General features: G+C 45.2%; 1 protein-coding gene across 3 annotated transcripts in view; it reads right to left on the minus strand.

The window, feature by feature from the left end:
• The window catches only part of LOC119967372 (grainyhead-like protein 3 homolog), a 109,199-nt gene extending 92,333 nt beyond the window's left edge, over window positions 1-16,866 (minus strand). For 2 of the 3 annotated variants that reach the window (XM_038799857.1, XM_038799846.1), the window contains exon 1: window positions 16,707-16,866. In XM_038799857.1, the coding sequence (XP_038655785.1) occupies window positions 16,707-16,723 (17 nt within the window). In that variant the 5' untranslated portion in view covers window positions 16,724-16,866. Of the gene's footprint in view, window positions 1-4,397; window positions 4,476-16,706 lie in introns of those variants that run through there. The other variant, XM_038799865.1, reaches the window with a different exon arrangement.
• Window positions 16,867-25,063: the final 8,197 nt, after the last annotated feature.

Consider the following 25,063-nt stretch of genomic DNA (forward strand, 5'->3'; position numbering starts at 1 on the left):
TCAATAAAATCATGGCTAATTTGTGACCTAACTCCACATACAAACTTTTACCCTATATTCCTTAGTCTTGGGATTAATCTCAAAAGTCGATTAATCTCAGTCTTAAAATTAACAATTGCTCATTTGTGAAAATGAATTCCAAATTGATACCACTTTTGTATGTAGAAGTGTTTCCTAATTTCGCCGCTGAAAGGTCTGGTTCTAATTTTTGGACACATGTCCCCAAGTCCTATTACTCCCCAGCCAGCTGAAGTAATTTCTCAGACCCCCTTGCAAACTTCGATCAAAGTCGCCCTTTAAGCTTTCAAATTCCCGGACCTGAAATGATAGAATAGACTACTTTCTAGTTGGTGTAATCATTCCTCGTAATTTACATAGATAGAACAGTACAGCACAGAACAGGCCCTTCGGCCCTCAATGTTGTGCCGAGCCATGATCACCCTACTCAAACCTACGTATCCCCCCTATACCCGTAACCCAACAACCCCCCCCCCTTAACCTTACTTTTATTAGGACACTACAGGCAATTTAGCATGGCCAATCCACCTAACCCGCACATCTTTGGACTGTGGGAGGGCCGATGGGAGCACCCGGAGGAAACCCACGCACACAGGGGGAGGACGTGCAGACTCCACACAGACAGTGACCCAGCCGGGAATCGAACCTGGGACCCTGGAGCTGTGAAGCATTTATGCTAACCACCATGCTACCCTGCTGCCTAACCCTTAGAGTCCAGGTATCATTCTGGTAAACTTATGCTGCACTTTCTCCAAGGGCAACAGATCTTTCCTGAAATGTGGTGCCCAAAACTGCTCACATTACTACAGCTGTAGCCTAGTCAGGGCTTTATATAATGGCAGCATGACTTCTAGCCCTTGCATTCTATTGCTCTAGACATAAACATCAGTATTCAACTCACCTTAAAAAAAATTTTTGTACATGTTCTTCATATTTTAAAGATGGAACCCAAATCTCTTTAGACCTCCACTGTCTCTTGGATTTTCACCATTTAGAAAGTAGTCTATTCTATCCTTTTTAGGTCCTGAATGGGTGAGTCCATATTTACCAATGCTGAAATCTATTTGTCATAGTTTTGCCCATTCACCTCATCAGTTGATATGTTTTTTTTATTCGTTCATGGGATGCGGCTGTCGCAGGCTGTGCCATCCCTAATTGCCATTGAGGGGGCAGTTAAGAGTCAACCACATTGCTGTGGGTCTGGAGTCACATGTAGGCCAGACCAGGTAAGGACGGCAGATTTCCTTCTCTAAAGGACATTAGTGAACCAGATGGGTTTTTACGACAATTAACAATAGTTTTAGATTTTATTGCATTCAAATTTCACAATCTGCAGTGGCAGGATTTGAACCTGGGACCCCAGAGAACTCTGGGTTACTAGTCCAGTGACAATACTACGATGCCACCGCCTCCCTGCGAGATATCTCTTTGTTATATTCAAACAAGTGATATAAGTCATGCTTATTTTCTGTATTTATTGTGTGTATATCGCCTGGGCGGGATTCTCCAATAATGGGGCTATGACCCCACGCCCGCAAGAAAATGGACGCGAATCACTCCAGACGTATTTGTGAAAAGTCCGGGTTGATTCTCCATTTTTAAGGCGGCTTGCAGGGCCCCAGAGTGCTCCACGCAGCTCCGGCTGCCGGTATGGGGCCCTGCACTTCTGGCCGTGGGTCCGCACATGTGCACGCTGCCTGTGGCGGCGGCCCCACGCAACATGGCAGACCCACACAGTGAGCCGGCGCCAAAGAAGTAGGCACCCCCCCCCCCCCCCCCCCCCCCCCCGCAGATCATGCATGCCCGGCGATCGGTGCCCCCCGATCGCGGGCCTGGCCGTTGTGGTGCGCCCCCCCTCCACCGTGACGGATTCCCCCACCCCCCCCACCAGGACGGCCACTGCAGCCGCAACTCCGAGCTCCCGCCGGGTGTAACCATATGTGAACCACACCGGCAGGACTTCGACCGGTCGTCCGCGGAAAATTGCCGTGGGGTCCTCTTTCAATGGCCCCGACCGGCACCGCGTAGACAGCGTGCGCGACTAGCGGTGATTGTTCGATTGCCGGAGAATTGTGGGAAGGCGTCGTGGGTCCGGCGCCCTATTCTCCGCAACCGCGGCAGGCACAATTGTGGCACGGAGGATCGGAGAATCCCGGCCCATATCTTCAAAAGGTAGTGGGACAGCTTCCCTACCTCTGAGACAGAAGCTTGGGTTCGAGTCCCACCTCAGCACTTGATGGCCAAGGAAGGTGGTCTCATAACATGGCCAGCAGATTGAATATCAACCTGTAAAATTCTTCTAACATGCCAATGGCTGGCGGTAAGAGAGGAAGCCATGGAGTGGCACCTCTCTGGCGACAGGTCAGAGAACTGTTCCAGATAAAAAAAACTCGCTATGGAATCAGATGAAAGTCTGCCTTGCACACCACTGCGTGCAGGAAGATAACAACAACCACTAAATAAAATGATTATTGGTTCCTTCTATTGCGAACGGTGTATAAAATTGACAGCCTGGAAGCAGGCCATTCAGCTCAACAGTGGAATGCTGGTATTTAACTCCACATAAGTCTGTTTTTACTCGTATTGCCATGTTCCACCCTGCCCCCATATCTCTCTACACCTTTCTGCTTCATAAATGCATTTACCCTCTCCTTCGTTCTGTTGATGTTATCTAGAAGTTCTACATTCTCACCATTCAGCATGAGGAAATTCCTCCTAAATTCTTTGTTTAATCTGTTTGCAGCAATCTTATGTTTATACCGCTGTTTTACACACACCCAGTCATAGAGTCATACAGTCATAGGGTACAAAAGAGGCCCTTCTGCCCATCATGTCTGCACCAACAAAACTACACTAAATCTACACTAATTCCACTTTCCAGCGCTTGATCCATAGCCTTGAATGTTATAACATACTAAGTTCTCATCTACGTACTTTTTAAAGGTTCTGAAGTTTCCCATCTCTACTGCCCTCCCAAGCTATGTATTCCAGACTCCCACCACTCTCTGGGTGAAAATCTTTCTCCACAAATCCCCTCTAAACCTCCTGCCTCTCACCTTAAAGGTGAGAAACACGAGTGGAGCACTGGGGTTATTATTGACTCTTCAACTAAGGGGAAATGCTGTTTCCTATTTATCCTGCCCATAGCCCTCCTAATCTTAGAATCATAGATCATAAGACCCTATAGTACCATTTGGCCCATCGATTCTGCACCGACCCTCTGAAAGAGCACCTTACCGGGCCCAATTCCCCACCCTATCCCCGTAACCTCACCTAGGGACAATTTAACATAGTCAATCCACCTAACCAGCACACCTTTGGACTGTGGGGGGTGGAGGGGGGGGGAGGGGGGGGGGGGGGGGGGGCGCGAGGGGGGGGGGGGGGGGGGACAGGAGCATCCAGAGGAAACCCACGCAGACATGGGAAGAAAGTGCAAACTCCGCACAGTCACCCGGGGGTCGGAATCGAACCAGAGTCCCTGGTGCTGTGAGTGTACTAACCACTGTGCCACCATGCCATCCCCAATCAGATCCCTCCTCAGTCTTCTCTGCTCTAAAGAAAACAACCCAAGCCTATCCTGCCTCTCTTCATAGCTCAAATGCTCCAACCCAGGCAACATCCTGGTGAATCTCCTCTGCACCCTCTCCAGTACAAGCACACCTTTCCTATAATGTGGCCACCAGAACTGCACACAGTGCTTCACTGTGGCCTAACCAAAGTGTTGTACAGTTCCAGTATAATCTCTCTGCTCTTATAATCTATCTCACGACTGATAAAGGCAAGTGCCCCGTATGAGGTCAGGTAGAAACAGTTTGTTTGCATCCACTCAGTTAAACCCTTTCATAGTTTTGAATCCCTCAATCACACTCCTCATAGTCTTCTATTCTTCAGAGAAGAGAACTAAGCCTGCTCAATATTTCCTTTTGGTTGCATTCTCTTAATTCTGGTATCATCCTTGTAAACCTTTCTACACTTTGTCTGGCGCCTCAATTTTTTGTTTATAATGCACATGGTACTTCAAATATGGTCCAGTAAAGGCTTTCTATAAATGTAAGTTACACATTATGCTTCCATGAACAGGGTATCTATTAAAGAGTAGAAACTGGCTAGTACACAAGAATTTATTTTCAATTATAATTTACCTACACGGCAACATACTTTGCATTTCCAAAGTAATTCACCATGGAAAACTGAGATGCTTTGACATGATACGGCACTGTATAAAATAAACATTATTAGTTGGACTTTAATCATGTAGAAGCCATTATTACACATTGTTCTGTGTGCATAGTGCTGCAATTGTCACATTCACCATTGATTGTTATATCTCCAACAAGCTATATCCAGACTTTTCTATTCTCATGATTTAGTGCACATACCTTTTCTTCAACTAGGTTGTGGGATCCTGCGTCTCCATTATCTCCTCTCCAGTCGAATAGTCCTGATTGAATAACACATTGGGCTTTCTGTTTTAATAGAAGTATGCTTCACCCCAAGTCTTGCTCAAACTGACAGTGCTGCAATAATGCGTGAGTGTCATCTTTAATTTATTAGACCACATGCAGAACCACAATTTGCTCAAACTTGACTTGACATGGTGAAAAATCTGTTTCCCTCAGTTTGCCTCGAGACCCTCCAAAAACAAAAGCTAAGTGTGGGCCAACTTATTGCATTAAAGACCTGGCAGATACCTTGGCAAACATCATGTGAGTCTGTTGTATACACACCATCACATTAATAAGGAAAAATGAATGGTTTTAAGCAGAGTCCCGCAGCTAATACAACTCATGCAGAGGCCATAAAATAAAACTACAGCTGGAAGCTTGATTCTAGCAACTGATAACAATCAGTCAGTACAATCGGAATGCTTAATGATTGGTTTTAGCACATCTCCACCGATCTCAGGACTTAATTTTGCCTCATGGCAAAACGAGCATCGGCCCTAAAATCAGCAACAAACAGTTGCCCTCTCATTGGTATTGTTCAGACAATGCTCACAGTACTTTGTTGGAAAAGGTCTTTGCCTTACAGCAATTAAAGATTTTATTAAGGTTTGAGTGTTTCATGCATGTCGAAATCACATGCATAGGCAATGTTACTTCATCTTAATGAGCTTCTTCACTTTCCCAACACCCACTCAATAAGGAAGAAAATTGCATGCATAGAAATTTGCCTCTGGCAAAATAGTGCTCTGCTGTCGAAACCAGCAACTGACAGCAGGGTACTTTAAGTTTGTTTAATTCAAATGGTGGGCTTGGTCTGACAATGTGACAAGTTATCTGTGATCACCTTGACTTACAACATCACAATAGAAACTAACGAACTAAGAGTTTGTTGACAGTAGAAAGCCTTTCCTAACCACCTCTCTCTTCAACTCACGCAATCAAGTTTAAGTGCATTACAACACAGGGAAGTTTTTAACAAAAAAGACATACTGGCTTTTTCTGTTTCTTGATTTTGGAATTAACCAAAGGAATAGTAATTCTAGAGGAACACTCAGCAGGCAAATCCGATCACTTATTTCGCAAGTTGTCGATCTTGTGGGTCTGGCACAGAAAGTGCTTTTGAATTAGGAAGTAAAATACTGCGGATGTTGCGAATCTTAAATAAATATAGAAAATGCTGGAACTACTCAGTAGGTGTGGCCGCATTTGTTAAACAAGAAACAAAGTTAACGTTTCAAATCCATTCTGATGAAATGTCACAACAAGAAACATTGGATTGGATCTAGTCAGCCCGATGTGGGTCTCGCCCATCTGTTGGTGAACCTTGGGGATCTCCATGCAGTTCCATGGGGGAGGCCTGGTGATATTAAGTGCCCTATAGGCACTTAGGTGCCCCCTCCGGGATTCAGGAAACTGGCAGCAAAAGCCTGGCCTGCCAAGAGCTGCCAACCAATCAGAGGTCAACAGCTCTCCATTGCTCATCAGCGCCACCGGGAGAGGTGGCAGCTGTTTAAAATACACCCAACAGAGGCCTAGTATTACTGAAGGACCCCAGGCCAAAGCTGGTTGAGGGTGGGATGGGGTCGTGGGGTGGCAGTGATGGGTAAGGGGGAGGGTATATGGGAATCAGAGGCAAGGGTGAGGAGCAGATCTCAGTGGCCATTCCTTCCCAATGCTGGGTTCTTCAAACAGGCACTAAGTGCCTGACAAGAGAGATCCCTCTATCCCTATCAGACCTGCTGAGTATTTCCAGTGTTTTCTGTTTTTATTTGAGTTAGGTAGGTTTGTCTCAAAGAAAAAAGCCACTGGAACAATATTAATAGTGTCAACTTCTTTTTTTAAAAATGCTAAAACTGTGGTTTTCGCAATGAGAGCTTTAGTATTGTGACCAGCATCAGGCACTGCCTCTCAACTCCAATGGAGCATCAGGTTTCCACGGACATATTACCTCTGTTCTGTAGGATGGACGGCCAAGGAACACCAAAAAAGGTTCGAGTGCCTACTCTCTCTCTCTCAAGGTAGATGACCTGAGTCTTGAAATTTGAGAAGCTCTTACCATTCTGGGACCTCAGCACCACAGCCATTTTGACCATGGTTGATCCTGTCCTCTCAGCAGGTCCACTTGCACTTATATTCCAGCACAATCATCCAATTAAAATCAGCATCAGCAACTCTTTCAAAACTATTGACGTGGACCAGTTTCATCCCCACATCATGTGACAATGTAACATTCCCTCTGTAAAGATTCCCATGCAATCTTTTTTTTCATCTACTCCTGCATGCGTCCTTGCAAATAGCATCTTTTGCAGATACTCGGGAGCTCATTATCTGCCATTTAGCGTTACCTTCATCAACAAAGTACTAAATGTCTGATGAAACTTTCATCATCTGGTCATTTTCTATTCAGTAATTTGACAAGCCACAGAGTTTGTTTTGGACTGCAGTGAAATAGTATTTAATTTAATTTTTTTTAAAATTCCAATTAAGGGGCAATTTAGCGTGGCCAATCCAGCTAGCCTGCACATCTTTGGGTTTTGGGGGTGAGACCCACGCAGACACGAGGAGAACGTGCAAACTCCATATGGACATTGACCCAGGGCCGGGATCGAACCGGGGTCTTCGGCACCATGAGGCATCAGTGCTAACACAGCACCACCGTGCCACCCTGCACTAAAAATTAAAGAATAAGCTTAGAATAATGCCTGTATTATTGAGGCTCATGGATTTGTTTGAGAATTGAACTCAATCCTTGCTCTTTTGGCAGAGCCCATTTTTGTGATATACATCTCAAACATTTTAGTTATTTCCTCATTACTGTAGATATATATGGGGCAAATTGCAAGTGATCCAATTGACAAACAACTTATACTGCTAAATTTCTTTCCCCCCACCACTTGCTTAAAGCCGCAATTTTACTAGCTTAGTTAAATTTCTATTAATGAGTCTGGAGCCAGTCTAGAGAGCAGAACGGTTGTATTCTGCCAGACAGCAAGGCAATTAAGTGATTAGTACATTCACGTTTACAATGAGTAAGAGCAGATGGCACAACAAAATACCCAACAGAAAATTCTCCTGACCGTTGTACGCTTGGCAATTCAGAGGCTGACACAAGGGAAAGATAAATACTGCTTTCTGACAAAGTTATGCACTTTCCAGGTACACACATAAGTAGACATGCATTTACAATTCTGAGTTGTGTATCCACATTATTTACTCAACTAGGGAGTTTATAAATTAAAAACAGTTCAGACTTTTTCTGTCTAGTTCACAAGAACTCCGCAGTCCACAGCTGTCACAGAGGAAGACAATTCTCTCAGTTGCAAACAGAACAAAGTCCTGTGTAAATCCCATTGTCCCATCTCTGACATTTAAAGTCACTTCTCTCGTCCCTCTCCAGCGTTTGCTTATTAATCAATAAGCTCTGCCACTGGTTTCATCTCTGTGTTAGTTTTTTTAAAATCCTTTTTTGATTACAGTAGAAGCTGTATGAATACTTGGTCTGCAGCCGACCTTAGCATTTGCCTGCAACAAAAATAGAAAATGATGGACAATCTCGGCATGTCTGACAGCATCTGTGGAGAGAGAAGGGAGCGAACGTCTCGAGTCTGAATGATTCTTTGGCAAAGCTTTGACAAAGAGCCATCCAGGCTCGAAACATTAGCTCCCTCCTCCCTCCTCAGACGCTGTCAGACTTGTTGAGATTGTCCAGTGTTTTCGGTTTTTGGTTTGGATTCCAGGATCCGCAGTAATTTGCTTTTATCTTAGCATTTGACAGATTGCCTGAATTTTAGTCACACTAATGCATAGGTACGACCCATTTTTATGAACTTATCTCATAGCCAGTTAAGATCGACAGTTCTTGGGATACAACCTATAGAGTTTTTCTCACCCTAATTCCGTCCACTGCCCATCCGTTCAGACAGTGTGATGGACAGAACTCTGGGCTCCTCACTAATTGCTGCTACCAACAAATCTGAGCTATGTAGGCCATCTGTCATGTCAGTGAGGCACTTCACTCAATGATCAGTTGGATTAATTGAAACAGGAGTAGCCTATATATTGATTGAGAATTATTCTTTGCTGAAGTGTGATAGCATAACAGCAAGCAAAAAAGATCATGAGGATATAAGATCATAAGAAGTAGGAGCAGGAATAGGACATTTGCCCTCTCAAGCCTGCTCCATCATTCACTAAGATTGATCTGAATTGTGGCCTTAACTCCACTTTCCTGCCTACCTCTCATAACCCAGGTTCAATTGTTAATCAAAACTCTGTCTAAATCAGCCTTGAATTTGTTCAATGATCCAATATCCTCTACTCTCCAAGGAAGGAAATTCCAAAGTCTAACAACCCTCTGAGAGAAACAAATTCTCCTCATCTCCATCTTAAATGGGAGACAATTTGACCGTGATTGTACAGCCTCGTCACGCTCGACTAGGCGATGGGACGAAGCTGGCAAATCCTGTGAGAGGCCTCTTGGGGGATTTACGATGCTCAAGAGCATTTAACGATCTAACAAGATCTCATAAGGCATCTTGATCTGGATCCCGCCCACAGATCTACATATTCCAGTGTGCAGTTAAGCTCACTTAAATATGTTCATGCCGGAGTCTCCCAAGGCGCAGGATCGAACACCCGGACTTTGAAGACTTCACCATGGCGCTGTTTAGCACTGGTCCACACTTATAGAATTTACACTTGGCCCATCGAGTCTGCATCGGCCCTTGGAAAGAGCACCCTACTTAAGCCCACGTCTCCACCCTATCCCTGTGACCCCACCTAACCTTTTTGGACACTAAGGGCAATTTAGAATGGCCAATCCATCTAACCTGCACATCTTTGGACTGTGGGAGGAAATCAGAGCACCCGGCGATAACCCACACAGACACGGGGAGAACGGGCAGACTCCGCACAGACAGTCACCCAAGCTGGGATTCGAACCTGGGACCCTGGAGCTGTGAAGCAACTGTGATAACCACTGTGCTACCATGCTGCCCCACACACAAATGGGTGGTCGATCTCAGCGGAGGATGGCACTCTGATAGTCTTGATACCAGCCGGTCACATTGGCCCGGTCAGCCTGGCACCCTGGCAGTGCCACCCTGACTCATCAGTGCAGGAAATGAAGGTAAATGTGGCCCCGCCGAGGCCCAAAAAAAGAGTCCCGGTTAATAGCGGGGTCATTCTCTGGACTCTTTTTTCCCCCTTAAATCACACCCTTTATTTTCAAACTGTGTCCATTAGTTTCACAAGGGGAAACATCCTCTCAGCATCAATTCTGTCAAGTACCCTCAGCATCTTACACGTTTCAACAAGATTATCTCTCATTCTTCTAAACTCCATAAGTATACGCCAAATCTTCATCCCAGAAATCAGCCAAATGAATGTTCTTTGAACTGCTCAATTTCAAGTACATCCCTTCTTAAGTAAGGAGACCAAAAGTGCACACAGTGAACAGAATTCTACCAAACCCCCACCGATGGATTTGATGGCAGTCGTGGGGAGAATATGATGTGACACCCAGAAATCAGTTCCACACCGACGTGAAGTTGCAGCTGAATCTTCAGTTGTTCCCAGTCGGAAAACCCACCAGAGGCCGGCATTTGCACTCCATTAATGGGATGCAGATGAAGGCCAGACCCTTCATGCAAGATCCTCTACGACGCTGGTGGGAATACACGCCAACGTGAAACACGTCCGGAACAATATGGCATGCAGATGTTGGGACTCACCTGAATAATGTCTGGGGTTACCTCCTGAGTTCAGCATAAGGCTGCCCTCAACCCTGGAACCCGGAGCCCTATAGCAGTTATTGGGAGGAGCATTTGCAGATTCGGTGTCCTGGTGGGGTCACTCTTTCAGCCTCAGAATGTTCCTGGAGATCCAGGGATGCACAATAGCACAGTGGTTAGCACTATTGCTTCACAATGCCAGGAACCTGGGTTCAATTCCCAGCTCGGGTCACTGTCTGTGCGGAGTCTGCACATTCGCCCTATGTCTGCGTGGTTTTCCTCTGGGTGCTCCGGTTTCCTCCCACAAGTCCCAAAAGAGGTGCTTGTTGGGTGAATTGGACATTCTGAATTCTCCTTCTGTCTAACCGAACAGGTGCCAGAATGTGGCGACTAGAGGCTTTTCACAGTAACTTCATTGCAGTGTTAATGTAATACTACTTTTGACACTAATAAAGATTATAGATATAGATCTTCTTCTCAGTGGGTCCTCCTTCCAGCTTCAGAGTGCTACTGGACATCAGTTTCATTTTCAGGAGGTTCCAGTTTCTTTCTTCAGTGATGATGGGTGCTATTTCAATATGGCACCCGGATAAGATGGCGGACTATGTGCCATCATGCCCGCCCTGCTACTTGATACAGCGCGAAACAACCGGGTGGATAATTAATGAGGTCAGGGCCAGGTGATTTGGTGTGTTTTCCCATCAGCCTCCACAATGGGAAGCACTTCACATTCCCATCCCGCCACAGGACTTAGTCCCAAAATGTGAGAATTCCACCCAAGGTCTCACTAAAATCTTGTGTGGATGTAACACTCCTTCCCTACTGTTATATTCCATTCCCTTTGTAATAAAGACCAAAAGTTCATTTGGCTTCTCAACCACTTCTTGTACCTGTGTGTTAACTTTTTGTGGCTTGTGTACCAAGACGCCCAGATCCCTCTGTTCCACAGGTTTCTGCATTCTCTCTCCATTTGAATGATACGTTGCTTTTCTAATTTTCATGCTGAAGTGGAAAAATTCACTCTGTCCACATTGTTCTCAATCTGCAAAATGTTTGCCCATACATTTAACCTATCAATATCGCTTTACAGGCTCTTTGTAACCTCCTCACAACTTGCCTTTTTACTTAAAAGCAAATTTAGCTAATACACTTGGTCCCTTCATTTGGTCATTAATATAGATCATAAATAGTTGAGACCTTAGCACGGATCCCTGGAGAGCTCAACTAATGCACTTTGCCAACCCAAAAATGACCCATTTATCCCAACTCTCTGCTTCCGGTTAGCGAACCAATCCTCTATCCTTGCTAATAAGTTACCACCAAAACCATGAGCTCTTGTCTTGTGTGGTAACCTTTTAGGTGGCACCTTATTGAATGCCTTTTGGAAATACAAATACATTACATCAACTGGTTCGCCTTTATTCACCCTGCTTATTACTTCTTCAAAGCGTTCCAATTAATTAGTCAAATACAATTGCCCTTTCACAAAGCCATGTTGACTCTGCCTGATTGTATTCTGATTTTCTAAATGTCCTGATATTACTTCCTTAATAATCATTTTCCGAATGACAAATATTAGGCTAACTGCTTCCTGCTTTTGTCTCCCTCCTTTCTTGAATAAGAGATATTGATAACGGTCACAGGACCTTCATGGTTTGGACAATTAAGGGAAGAAGAAATTGAGATTTGAAACTTAACTGCAATGTTTAAAGTCAAAGCAATCTATTTTGCTATAATATGCAGTGGTATAAATAAATTAATATTAAAATATTTTCTAATATACACAATTATGTCAAATAGCACGTGGTAAGTAGAAATGTATTAAATTCTTTTCTGCCTCTGCCATTGCTACAGTACTGCATATGCACCATCCAGAAATATGATTGAATAGCTGCTCAAAGCTCACTCTCCAATCAAAACATCTCTACTGGTTTCCTTGGTATCTGACACATGTCTCATTCTTTTTGTGCCATTCCCAGGCATCATGACGGAAGAGGTCACATAAACATTAAAAATACTGTTTTACCAAAAGACACAAAACATTGCTGTTCGAAAATTCAGTGCCAGCTAAAACCAAACACCTTAAAGGTACACTTGCCTGTTAACAATAAGCATCTGCTTTGACCATCAATGTCTCAAGGCAGTTTTCATCCATGTCCCTGCTATTTCCCTATCACTGAATACCACACCTAAACCAGTAGACGTTGAAATTATACAATCAGTTCAGATTCACAACTTCCCTAAAATTAAACATTGAGTGTTGGCACACCAGCTGAGAAAGCAGGCAGCCACCAGAGAAATTGCGCAAATCAGGGGTACCAGAGGCACGTTGGAAACAGAACCAGAGAGGATTAACGAAATCTTCAAGGTCTTCTACCAAGAACTGTACACCTCAGAGCCCCCAACGGGGAAGGCTGGGATGAACCGGTTTCTTGATGGACTGGACATACCAGCCGTGGGAGAGGGCAGAAAACGGGACCTGGAAGCACCACTAGCACTGGGAGAGATCATGGACAGCATTAGCTCCATGCAGACGGGGAAGGCGCCGGGACCGGACGGATTCCCGGCGGACTTCTACAAAACATTCGCGACAGTGCTGGCCCCGCACCTGCGGGGGATGTTCACAGACTCGCTAGCTAGGGGCACACTGCCACCCACGTTAGCACAGGCCTCAATCTCGCTGATACCTAAGAAAGACAAAGATCCAACAGAACGTGGATCATACAGACCCATATCTCTGCTGAACGCAGGCGCCAAAATACTGGCCAAACTCCTAGCCAAAAGGCTAGAAGACTGTGTACCTGAGGTGGTCACAGAGGACCAGATGGGCTTCGTCAAAGGTCGACAGCTTACCTCGAACATCAGGCGCCTGCTGAACGTCATAATGACCCCCTCCGGGGAGAGAACACAAGAGGTGATCATCTCCCTGGACGCAGAAAAGGCCTTCGACAGAGTCTAATGGAAATACCTCATAGAGGTACTGGAGCGGTTCGGGCTTGGAACAGGGTTCACCGCTTGGGTAAAGCTCCAATACAACGCTCCCATGGCGAGTGTACGGACCAACAATACCAACTCCCAATACTTCTAGCTGCACAGGGGCACCAGACAAGGATGCTCACTGTCCCCGCTGCTGTTCGCACTAGCAATTGAACCGCTAGCAATCGCGCTCAGGGCAGCAAAAAATTGGAATGGATCCAAAGGGGAGGCAGAGAGCACAGAGTCTCACTCTGTGCAGATGATCTGCTCCTCTATATCTCAGACCCACAAAGCAGCATGGACGGAATCATCGCGCTCCTGAAAGAGCTTGGAGCCTTCTCGGGCTACAAACTCAACATGAGCAAAAGCGAGATCTTCCCAGTACACCCGCAAGGGGGGGGGGGGGGGGGGGGGGGGGGGGGGGGGCAGCACTAAAGGGGCTGCCGTTCAAACAAGCCCGACACAAATTCCGCTACCTGGGGATCCAAATAGCCCATGACTGGAAAGGGATCCACAAATGGAACCTCATCAGCCTGACGGAGGAAGTAAAAAAGGACCTGCAAAGATGGAACACACTCCCACTCTCCCTCGCGGGGAGAGTCCAGACGATCAAAATGAACGTACTGCCCAGGTTCCTCTTCCTGTTTAGATCCATTCCGATCTACATCCCCAAGGCCTTTTTCAAAGTGCTGGACAAACTTATCATGGTGTTCGTATGGGGGGATAAAAATGCTAGGATCCCAAAGAAGGTCCTACAAAAAACAAAATCCAGGGGGGTGGCTAGCCCTCCCGAATCTACAATTCTACCATTGGGCGGCAACAGCCGAGTGAGTAAGGGAATGGATCCAGGAGCCAGAAGCCGAGTGGGAGCGTGTGGAGGAGGCCTCCTGCATGGGGACCTCCCTCCGGGCCCTCGCCACGGCAGCACTCCCATCCCCACCCAAAAAACAGCAGCCCTGTGGTGACAGCCACCCTCCAATCCTGGAACCAACTGCGGCAGCAATTTGGCCTGACCAAAATGTCGGACAAGGCTCCCATCTGCAACACCATAGGTTCACAGCAGCACTGACTGACGCCACCTTCAAAAGGTGGAGGCAGGACGGGGGGACACTGACAGTCAGGGACCGATACATGGACGACAGGATCTGACAGAGAAATTTCGACTCGCTGGGGGGAACGAGCTACGGTACCTGCAGCTCAAAAACTTCCTACGAAAGGAGACAAGGACGTACCCACAACCGCCACGACAGACACTACTGGAAGACCTACTGGACGCAAGTATCCTAGAGAAAGGGAACTGTAGCGACATGTATGACCGACTGGTAGAAAGGGACGACACCGTACTGGACGCAACAAGAATGAAATGGGAGGACGACCTGGGGATGGAGATAGGGTGGGGACTCTGGAGCGAAGCACTGCATAGGGTCAACTCCACCTCCCCGTGCGCAAGGCTCGGCCTGACGCAACTAAAAGTGGTACATAGAGCCCACTTAACAAGAAACCGTATGAGTAGGTTCTTCCCGGAGGTAGAGGACAGATGTGAACGGTGCCAAGAGGCCCGGCCAACCACGCCCACATATTCTGGTCTTGCCCCAGACTTGTGGAGTACTGGACAGCCTTCTTCGAGGCTATGTCCAAAGTGGTGGGGGTGAGGGTGGAGCCATGCCCGATAGTGGCGGTCTTCTGGGTTTCAGACCAGCCAGATCTATTCCTGGGGAGGAGGGCGGACGCCCTTGCCTTTGCCTCCCTGATCGCCCGTCGTAGAATCCTGTTTGGCTGGCGGTCAGCAGCACTGCCCAGAGCTGCAGACTGGCTGTCCGACCTCTCGGAATCTCTCCAAATGGAGAAAATCAAATTCGCCATCCGAGGGTCAGACGACGGCTTCCACAGAACGTGGGAGCCATTCATGCAACTGTTCCGGGACCTGTTTGCGGCCAACGAACAAGAGGAAGAATAGTCGGGTGGCCAAGAATCAGGGGGAAATGGACGGGAATCGGGGGAAGGTAGCCGGCGGGGGGTTCGTTATGGGGGTTTGATGGCAAGCGAAGGCCCAAAACCAAACTATAAATAAATGCCTATAAACATGTGCCTCGGCCATATTGGGGAATGTAAAATATGTATGCCGGCTAAAGGGGGCGGCCACAATTGTTATTATGAAGATGCTTACCTGTAAATATACATGTTAATTTTTGCGTGTTTTTTTTTTCTCTAATAATTTGTAATATGTTGTATATAAAATATGAAAACTCAATAAAAAACATTTTTAAAAAATTAAACATTGAGTATTAATGAAACATTCACCATGACTCTTTCGTTTGTCAATTCCTTTTTGGAGATGATACAAAATTCTACATTTTCTTTCTTTGAGATTCATTCTGCCAACTGGCTAGTATGTGCTGTATGATTCCATGAATTTATTTTCACAAGTGTTACAGCTCAGCTTTTCCCACTGCTTTTAATTTATTCGTCTGTTTAATTTGGCTGACTGCTAGGTTGAAAAATGAAGTTTCAACAATCCACATCAAGCGTACAGAGAGTGTGGTGGAGTGCTCATACTTAGGGCAGTGAGAATGACTGGTGACATTTGCATAATGCCAATTATAAATCCAGCACATTTAACTACAATTCTGTGAATATCTAACATGTAGTGCAAAGCAGCTTTTGTGCAGGTACGAATGACAAGAGATAAGGATCAGTTAATTATTTGCTATCTATCTAATTGATTTAACATTATTCCAGTGAGCAGAGATGACAGTTTGTTGATATCAAGCAGGGTACTTTATGTCTGAAACAAGTGAGGTGATGACTCCCCTATGACATCTAATTCGTTATCCTGACATGGATAGTGACTCAGGCGAACAAACTGTTAATGTAAGGAGGAATTTTGTTATGGAAAGAACCCCGATCACAGTCTGCTATATGCAAACTAGTGGAAGAAAAGAGTTGCTTCATGTACTACTAGGCACAGAAGAGAATAAGGAGAAAAGTTCTCTCATTTTGAAGTTCTCTCATTTTGAAGTTCACTCAGGAACAAGATTATCAAGTCAGATCATGAATGATCTGTCACGGGATAGTAAAACAGGTCATTCACATCCATGGAGTAAATACAGACTCAAGTATAAACTTGTCCAATTTCCCTACAATTCCTCCCTTTTTGACATTTCAATTCTAATCACTATTGCTAAAGTCGAATTGAGCATTTGTTGAAACCATGGCTACAGGATGCTCTGATGTGATCACGTGGCCAGGCTTAAGCTTTCCGTTTTCTTACAGTGGCAAAGAAGGAATCTGATACCCCCGAGGAGAAAAGCAACTGTGAAAATCTCTAATAACGTTCACTTCTTCCACTGGGACTAAGCAAATACACATTGCAAAAAAACATCACTTTACAGCAGAAACTTGGCACTCAGTCTTTCAGGAAACACAACAGACTAATAGCATGGTTTAAACTGGCATGCGTTTCCTCTCCATAAACAGAGTAGTATCTTAAAAGAAAGTCATATCAACTGTTGTCTCTGCCAGAGTATTCACTTACCCAAGCTCTTTGGACATAGTCTGGCTCTTCACGGGAACCCTCACAAGTTATATATTTTTATAACAGCTGCTCTGACTCTCTCAGGTCAAAAAACATCCAGGTGGTTTTGTGTGATATTTCTAGTTAAAAGCTAACCGCGTCAGTGATGGATCTCTATTTATTTCCCTCTAGGTTCACTGCAGGAATTTTGCTGACAGGTAGATTCTCCTGCTCTGTTTCTGATTGGTCTCCTCAGATACAGGTACGCCTGCAGGTGAGTCAGACAGGTGTACAATAACAGGTGCAATAGCTTAACTCTTTAACCACCGGGTTCTCGGAAACTTTGCCTTTCCAATTTTTAATCTACTATGCAAAGGAAGAAGAGAGCAAGAACTTGCATTAATTATAGTGCATTCCCACAACTCCATTATGTCCCAAAATTTAGACGTGTGATTAAAATGCAGGAAAAAAGGAGAGAATTGGCAATAACAATGGCCCACATCTAGCAAAGTAATAAATTACCAGTTTTTAAGTGTTTTGCTGGTTGAGGTATAAATGTGAGCTGGTACATCAGAAGAACTGTCTTGTTCTTTTGCACAGTGCCCTTCATTAAGGTTCACTTAGAAAGATCTAGCCTCTCATTGGAAAATGTCACCTCCAATAGTGCAACACTTTCAAAGTATTTCACTTTGGTGCCAGCTGTTGAAATACCTGCTCTGCCTACTCTAAAATACATGGGGTATAAAGGAAAGGCCCCATCGTGGCTTTGCCGAACATTAAATATGATGGCAACTCACTTGTCCCATAACACTGGCATGTGTGCAGTTGGATTCCCTGGTGCTGTTGCGCCTCTGCAGATGTGAGTACCCACGAGAAACAAATCAAAAACTTTCAACAGATGGTCACATATATTTGTATTATCTGGAATAAATGAAATACAGAACACCCATCAGTGTATTACTGAGAACTCCTGAACTGCTTCCAATGTCATCACAGATACAAAGCCCAGTCCATTGTGGAATATTGTGCACATCACACTGAAAAACGTGCAGGTTTTGAGCTTTTAATCTTTGACAGGTTTTCCATCAGCACTAAAGATAAGGACATAGACACTGTGCTTGACGTGTTCATTTGGATAACTTCAAAAATATAGTCAAATAACTTGTGGCAAATAATGTGACAATGAGCAACAGGGCTGGTGTAATGCCCTGTGCCACAGCACTATACTATAGTTTGTTGCCTCCTGAATTAGAGAGAAGGAATTGCTGGACAGAAAAAGATCACACTCCATCTCAATCGTCCTCTACCGTTTGTCTAATCACATGATAAAAAATAGTGGCTAACTATAGCACCCAATCTTTACCAATTAATCTACAACAAACCCAGCCATAAACCAAGGGAAACACCCAGTGGTGGAAAGCATTGAGAACAAGAGGTTCAAAGTCATGTGTTCTTCCAAAGGATGCTGTCCTCTGACATCTCAAACTACTCATCCTGGAACTCAAAATATGATTTGCTGGAACATACCTATCTGATTTACATTTGGATCGTTCTGATTCCACTATTTCCTGAGGGAGCTTGGTCGATGAATTCACTCCTAACTAAATGCAATATTCTGAAGATTAGTTTTAATTGCCCTCACTTCACGCATGGGCCATTTCCTCTGGCTCTATAGTTCAAGGTGAAACAGCTTGTTATGGGCTAAATTCTCTAGTCCCTGTAGAATGCTGAAAACAATTCTTCCAATCTCATCCCTCGCCATGGTACAAATTGGCCTTTCCCTCTCTGACCCTGAACAGTCCGCCCTGAGCTTCATCTCATCATGACCCTCATAACAAATTTTGAGCTCGGCATCGAGGCTGATGACTTCTCCTCTTCCTTGGTCAGGATCTTCCTCCCCCAGTGCAGCGGACCTTTTGATTGCTGGCATAACATTCGCTGTCTCAGCTGTTCTGTTCCCCTCATGCACTCTAACCATCAGAATTGGCAGCTCTCTATTCTCTCAGGTCCAAACCCCAATATTGTCAGCAAAACTGCTGACAGGGGTCAGCTGCTGTTGGTTGTCTGACATGCCAACCTTTACATAGCAGAGGCCGAAAGCCTACTCTTTGAAGTCTTCTGACCCTCCTGGAACATGATTCCACCACCTAATGTCGAACTGTTGTTTCCAGGGTGTTCACTGACCTCAGCTACTCTGGAGATCATCCCTTCAATCTCATTTTTCCCCAACCCAGAACAGTTTGTTTCTGCCTCCCTTTCAAAATCTATAAACAGAACTGTCCTGGGAGACCCATCATTTTAGCCTGTTCCTACCCTAGTTAACTGACTTTTTCCTCGATTTTTTCTCCCCTGGTCCAGTATCTTACAGCCTACATTCGTGATTCTTTCAATGCCCTCTGTTGCTTTACTTTCCTGGCATTAACCATCTACTTTTTTAAAATTTAAATTTAGAGTACCCAATTATTTTTTCCAATTAAGGGGCAATTTAGCATGGCCTAACCACCTAACCTGCACATCTTTGGGTTGTAGGGGCGAAACCCACGCAGACACGGGGAGAATGTGCACCATCTACTTTTCATGATGGATATTCAATCCTTCTACATCTGCAGCCGGTCTGAGAGGTCACCACTTCTTCCTGGAACGGAGGCACAATCTGCTCCGCTGAACTTGTTTTCACATTGAACAACTATTCCTTTCATTCCACTCACCTCCTCCAACTAAAAGGTGTTGTTATGTGTCCCCAGCCATGCCTGCCTTTTTCAGGGATATTTAGAACATTCTTTGTTTCAGTCCTACTCAAGCTTCTTCCCTAATTTCTTTTCCAATTACTTTGATAACGGTATCAGAGACATTTCCTGTTCTCACATTTAATTAAGCTTCCAATTTCCACTTTCCCTCGCCTTCACGTGATCCATTTCAACTCCTCCCTTCCCTTCCTGGATTTCGCTGTGTCCATTTCTGAGGATAGATTATCAACCAGTATTCTGCACAGTGATTAGCATCGCTGCCTCACAGCGCCAGGGACCCGGGTTGAATTCCAACCTCGGGTGACTGTCTGTACACATTCTCCCCGTGTCTGCGTGGGTTTCCTCTGGGTGCTCCGGTTTCCTCCCACAGAATAAAAGATGTGCCGGTTAGGTGAATGGATCATGCTAAATTGCCACTTAGTGTCAAAAAGGTTAGGTGGGGTTACTGGGTTGCACTGGCCGAGGTTGAGCACTTCGAAGGGTCGGTGCAGACTCCATGGGCCTAATGGCCTCGTCCTGCACTGTACTGATTCTATGATTCATTCTAACTCCACTGACTCTCACTGCTACCTTGACAACATTCCCTCACACCCCGCTTCCCGTAAAGACTGTTCCCAGTTTTTCCATCCCCGTTGCTTCTATTGAAAATGCAACCTTCCATACCAGTGCTTCTGTTGCAACTTCCTTTTTCTCACATGAGGTTCCTCCCATGGTGGTTGACAGGGCCTGAAAACATGCCCATTTTGTCTTAGTTTTGATCTCACTGCTTCCCACCCCTCCCAGGACCAAATTAGGGGTTCTCTTTGTCCCCATCATCCACCCACCAGCCTCTATATTCAATGGATTTTCCTCTGTTATTTCCACCACTTCCAGCACTTTCAAAGGGACCATTCCTTGATACCTTGCTCCACACTTCAGTCAACCGAACGCTCCTCCCTTCCTTACCTAGAGATCTGAAATTAGAAACAGAACATGAGGGCAGCACGGTGGCCTAGTGGTTAGCACAACCACCTCACGGCGCTGAGGTCCCAGGTTCGATCCCGGCTCTGGGTCACTGTCCGTGTGGAGTTTGCACATTCTCCCTGTGTCTGCATGGGTTTCGCCCCCACAACCCAAAAATGTGCAGAGTAGGTGGATTGGCCATGCTAAATTGCCCCTTAATTAGAAAAAATAATTGGCTAATCTAAATTATAAAAAAAAAAGAAACAGAACATGCTGGTAAAACTCAGCAGGTCTGGCAGAATCTGTGGAGAGAGAAACAGGGTTAAGATGGGCAGCACGGTAGCACAGTGGTTAGCATAGTTGCTTCACAGCTCCAGGGTCCAGGTTCGATTCCCGGCTTGGGTCACTGTCTGTGCGGAGCCTGCATGTTCTCCCCGTGGCTTCGTGGGTTTCCTCCGGGTGCTCCTATTTCCTCCCACAGTCCAAAGATGTGCAGGAGGATTGGCCATGCTAATTTGCCCTTAGTGTCCCTTAGTGTCCAAAAAGGGTGGGGTTATTGAGTTACGGGGATAGGGTGGAGGCGTGGTCTTAAGTGGGGTGCTCTTTCCAAGGGCCAGTGCAGACTCAGTGGGCCAAATGGCCTTCTTCTGCACTGTAAATCTATGATTCTATGAATATTTCAAGTCCAAACGATTCTTTTACGGAAACTGAAGATGCGACACCTCCCCTTTTACTCCTCCCTTCTTCCTGTCCAAGGTGAAACAGTGATTTACTTTACTTTTTAAATTTAATATGCTGTACTCACTTCTCACGGTCTCTTCTATACTGGAAAGACAAAATGCAGACTGCATGATCGCTTTGCGGAACACCTCTGTTTGATCCACAAGTTTGAATTATTGAATGGCAGGGTAGACTCATTGAGCCGAATGGTTAACTCTTGCTCCTACTATCTTATGAAGTTCAACACAAGCTTTAGGAACAACAACTCACCTTCTAACTGGGTACTCCACAGCCTTCTGGACTCAACATTGGATTCAACAATATTAGATTCTAACATCTTCCACCATTTTTAATTGTTTTCTATGTGGTGTGTTATGTACTCTGAGATAACCCAGGCTGCAACTGGATGCAGCTTTGACCAAAAGATACTCCAGACCTTGAAGTTAGTTCAATCTGATTTATTGAACCAGTAGCACAGTTAGCACAGTTCTCTATGAGTTCGACTCTCTGCTAACCTAAGTGGGGTTACTCTATCTGACTGGACCAGACTAGTTCTTAGCCACTTGCTGGAGGTGTGATACTGTACATGCACCCTGACTCACTCTGTAGATGTTCATCAATGGAAAGAGGTGGAGTGTGAGTGCCTCATGCCTTTTATTGTGAGATACCACCCCTGAGTGTCCTGCCTGCTCATTGGTCAAGTCCTGTTCTCTGTGTTCATTAGCTGCCTGTCTGTATATCATTATCTGCATGTTTGGATATCATGACACTATGTTCTTTTATATTCTCTCTTGTTCTCTTATTTCTTTTTCTTTGCTTTTGGATGACAGCTATTCAAGATCCTGCCATTCACACCTCCTCTAGACAGGTATTTTGTTTCTTTACTTGTTTCATTCCTACTACCTTTGGCTTTGCACCATGAAGCATTTTGACATTTAATCTGTCCTGCCTTCCTCCCTATCATAGGCCTTCTATTTATTCCTTTTTCCACCTCCCCCCTTTCAATTATTCAAAACCTAATACATTTCTAACTTTTCCCAGTTCTAATGAAGGGTTAGTGAACTAAAATGTTAACTCTTTATCTCTCTCCACAGAATCACAGAATAATATGGTGCAGAAGGGGCCCTTCGGCACATTGAGTCTGACCGACGCATGAAAAACATCTGACCTGTCTACCTAATCCCATTTGCCAGCACTTGGCCCATAGACTTGAATGTTGTGAGGTACCAAGTGCTCATCCAGGTATGTTTTAAAGGATGTGAGGCAACCTGCCTCTCACTCCCAGGCAATGCATTCCAGCTCGTCGTCATCTTCTGGGTAAAAAAGCTTTTCTTCAAATCCCCCTTAAACCTCTTGCCCCTCACCTTGAACTTGTGCCCCCTCATAACTGACCCTTCAACTAAGGGTAACTGCTTCTCCCTCTGAACCTTGCCCATGTCCTCATAATCTTGTACACCTCGATCAGGTCAACCCTCAGTATTCTCTGCTCCAGCAAAAACAACCCAAGTTTTGGGCAGCACGGTAGCACAAGTGATTAGCACAGTGGCTTCACACCACCAGGGTCCCAGGTTTGATTCCCTGTCTGTGCGGAGTCTGCACGTTCTCCCCGTGTCTGCGTGGGTTTCCTCCGGGTGCTCCGGTTTCCTCCCACAGTCCAAAGACGTGCAGGTTAGGTGGATTGGCCATGACAAATTGCCCTTAGTGGCCCAAAAGAGTTAGGAGGGGTTATTGGATTACGGGGGATGGGGTGGAAGTTAGGGCTTAAGTGGGTCGGTGCCGACGCGATGGGCCAAATAGCCTCCTTCTGCGCTGTATGTTCCATGTTCTATGTTCTCTCCAACCTCTCATCATAACTTAAGTGTTGCACCCCAGGCAGCATCCTGGTGAATCGCCTCTGCACCCTATCTAGTGCACCCCCTCCACTTCAGCCCCTCCAGACGCTGCCTCCCCAGCTGAGTATTTCTCAGCATTTCTGTTGTACTTCGGATTTCCACGTTTGGCTTTTGAACAACGTCACGTCTCAATTTGCAAAATCAACTCACATAATCCGATCCCTCCACCGTGAATCCCACCCCTCAGCTATTCTGCTTGGTCCCACATCTCAAAAGCTGAATTTTCCTTTCTGTATCTTGGCAACCAGTTGGACCAATGAGTTGTAAAGTGGCAAGATTCCCACATTTCTGTGTTTCAACGTAGGTCTTTTTCTACCCTGCGCACCTGAATTTCATTACTCAATGCTATGGAGCAATGTTGCAATGGTTCTTGTTCATTATTAATCAGGATCCTAGATCTTCATTGTTTTCCATAGTTTTAAACACTTTTGAATTAAGTAAGAGTTCCTTCCTGGAATTTTAGTCCTACATGTGAAGCATTTTGTATTTCGTCACATTGGATTTCATATCCCTATTCGCCTAATTCGCAAGCCTATTTATATCCTCAATGTTAATATCATTCAGGATTGGAGGAGGCAGTGGCATAGTGGTATTGTCACTGGGCCAGTAATCCAGAGATCCAGTGAGATCCTGGCTTCAAATTCCACAACGGCAGATGGTAAAGTTTGAATTCAATAAAAATTGGGAGTTAAAAGTCTAATGATGCATTGCTGCCTCACGGCGCCGAGGTCCCAGGTTCAATCCATTCTCCCGTGTTTGTGTGGGTGTCGCCCACACAATTCAAACATGTGCAGGTTAGATGCATTGGCCACGCTAAATTGCCCCAATTGGAAAAAATTAATTGGGTACTCTAATTTTTTTTTAAAAGTCTAATGATGACTACCAATGGCCATGAAGCCATTGTTGTATAAACCCATCTGGTTCAGGTAAGGAAATAGGTCTGCCATTCTTACCTGGGTGGTAACATGTGATTCCAGGTCCACAGCAATGTGGTTGTTGCCCCTTAAATACTCTCTGAAAGCCAATCAGACCAGCCAGCATTTATTTGCCCCTTACTACCAGGCCGAAATCCTCCGACTATTGGGATTCTCTGTTCCCACCAGCAGTGCACCCCTGCCCAGGGGGTTTGCCAGCGGTGTGGGGTGGATTAAATGGGAAATCCCTTTGACAAGCAGCAGGAGTAGAGGATGCCGCCATGAGCGAATGGCGTGCCAGCGAGAAACATGTGGTTGGGGGAACCAGAGAATCCCGCCCCCAATCTATTTATCCAAAATGTGAAAAACAAAGGTAAATAAATCCCCGGGACTGGTTGAGATGTATTCAAGAATTTTGAGGAAAGGGGGAAATTGCAGGAATGCTGGCGCGAATATTTCAGGAATCGCGGAACACCAGAGAAGTGAAAGAAGGAATGAAAAAAAGCATTACTTTCAATGGTTTTGTACCATTTGTACATTTTGCTGACATGATTATTTATGGAATATTAAACAAAAAACGGCCCCAGACAAACATCGGTGGGAACATTCTCCGTGGTCAGTGGCAATCACTCTCAGGATTCTACTGATCATCCAATTACAATATCCATTGTGAAATATTTCCTGTCTTTATTTTCGGTACCAGCTTTTCCAGATGAATGGTATCAAAAGCCCCACTGCAATCCAAGTAAGCATATCCACTCCCTCACCCCTACTGTGCTCCTTTGTCACACCCTCAAAGAAAACCAGTCAGTCGGAGGAACAAAATATCCGCTTTATGAAACCATACTGACAATCTTTCATGATCTTACTTCTATTCAGGTGTTCCATGATCTTATCTTTAATGAGGGTTTTCATAAGTTACCCAAAATTATGCATTAGCCTGCAGCTTCTTGAGCCAATTATGCCACTTTTTCTAAAAATAGGAATACCGTCTGCCCTTATCTCTTCTCTGGCACCTCGCCAATGTTCAGTGATTTCTGGAATACTTGGGCCGGAGTTCCTGCAATTTCCTCCTTTTGTTCCTCAAGATTTGTGGATACATCTCAACCGGATCCTGACATTTATTGAACTTGATTTTTCAAATTTTGATAAACAGACTGGTA

This window comes from Scyliorhinus canicula, chromosome 1 (assembly GCF_902713615.1).
Source record: "Scyliorhinus canicula chromosome 1, sScyCan1.1, whole genome shotgun sequence".
NCBI lineage: Eukaryota > Metazoa > Chordata > Chondrichthyes > Carcharhiniformes > Scyliorhinidae > Scyliorhinus > Scyliorhinus canicula.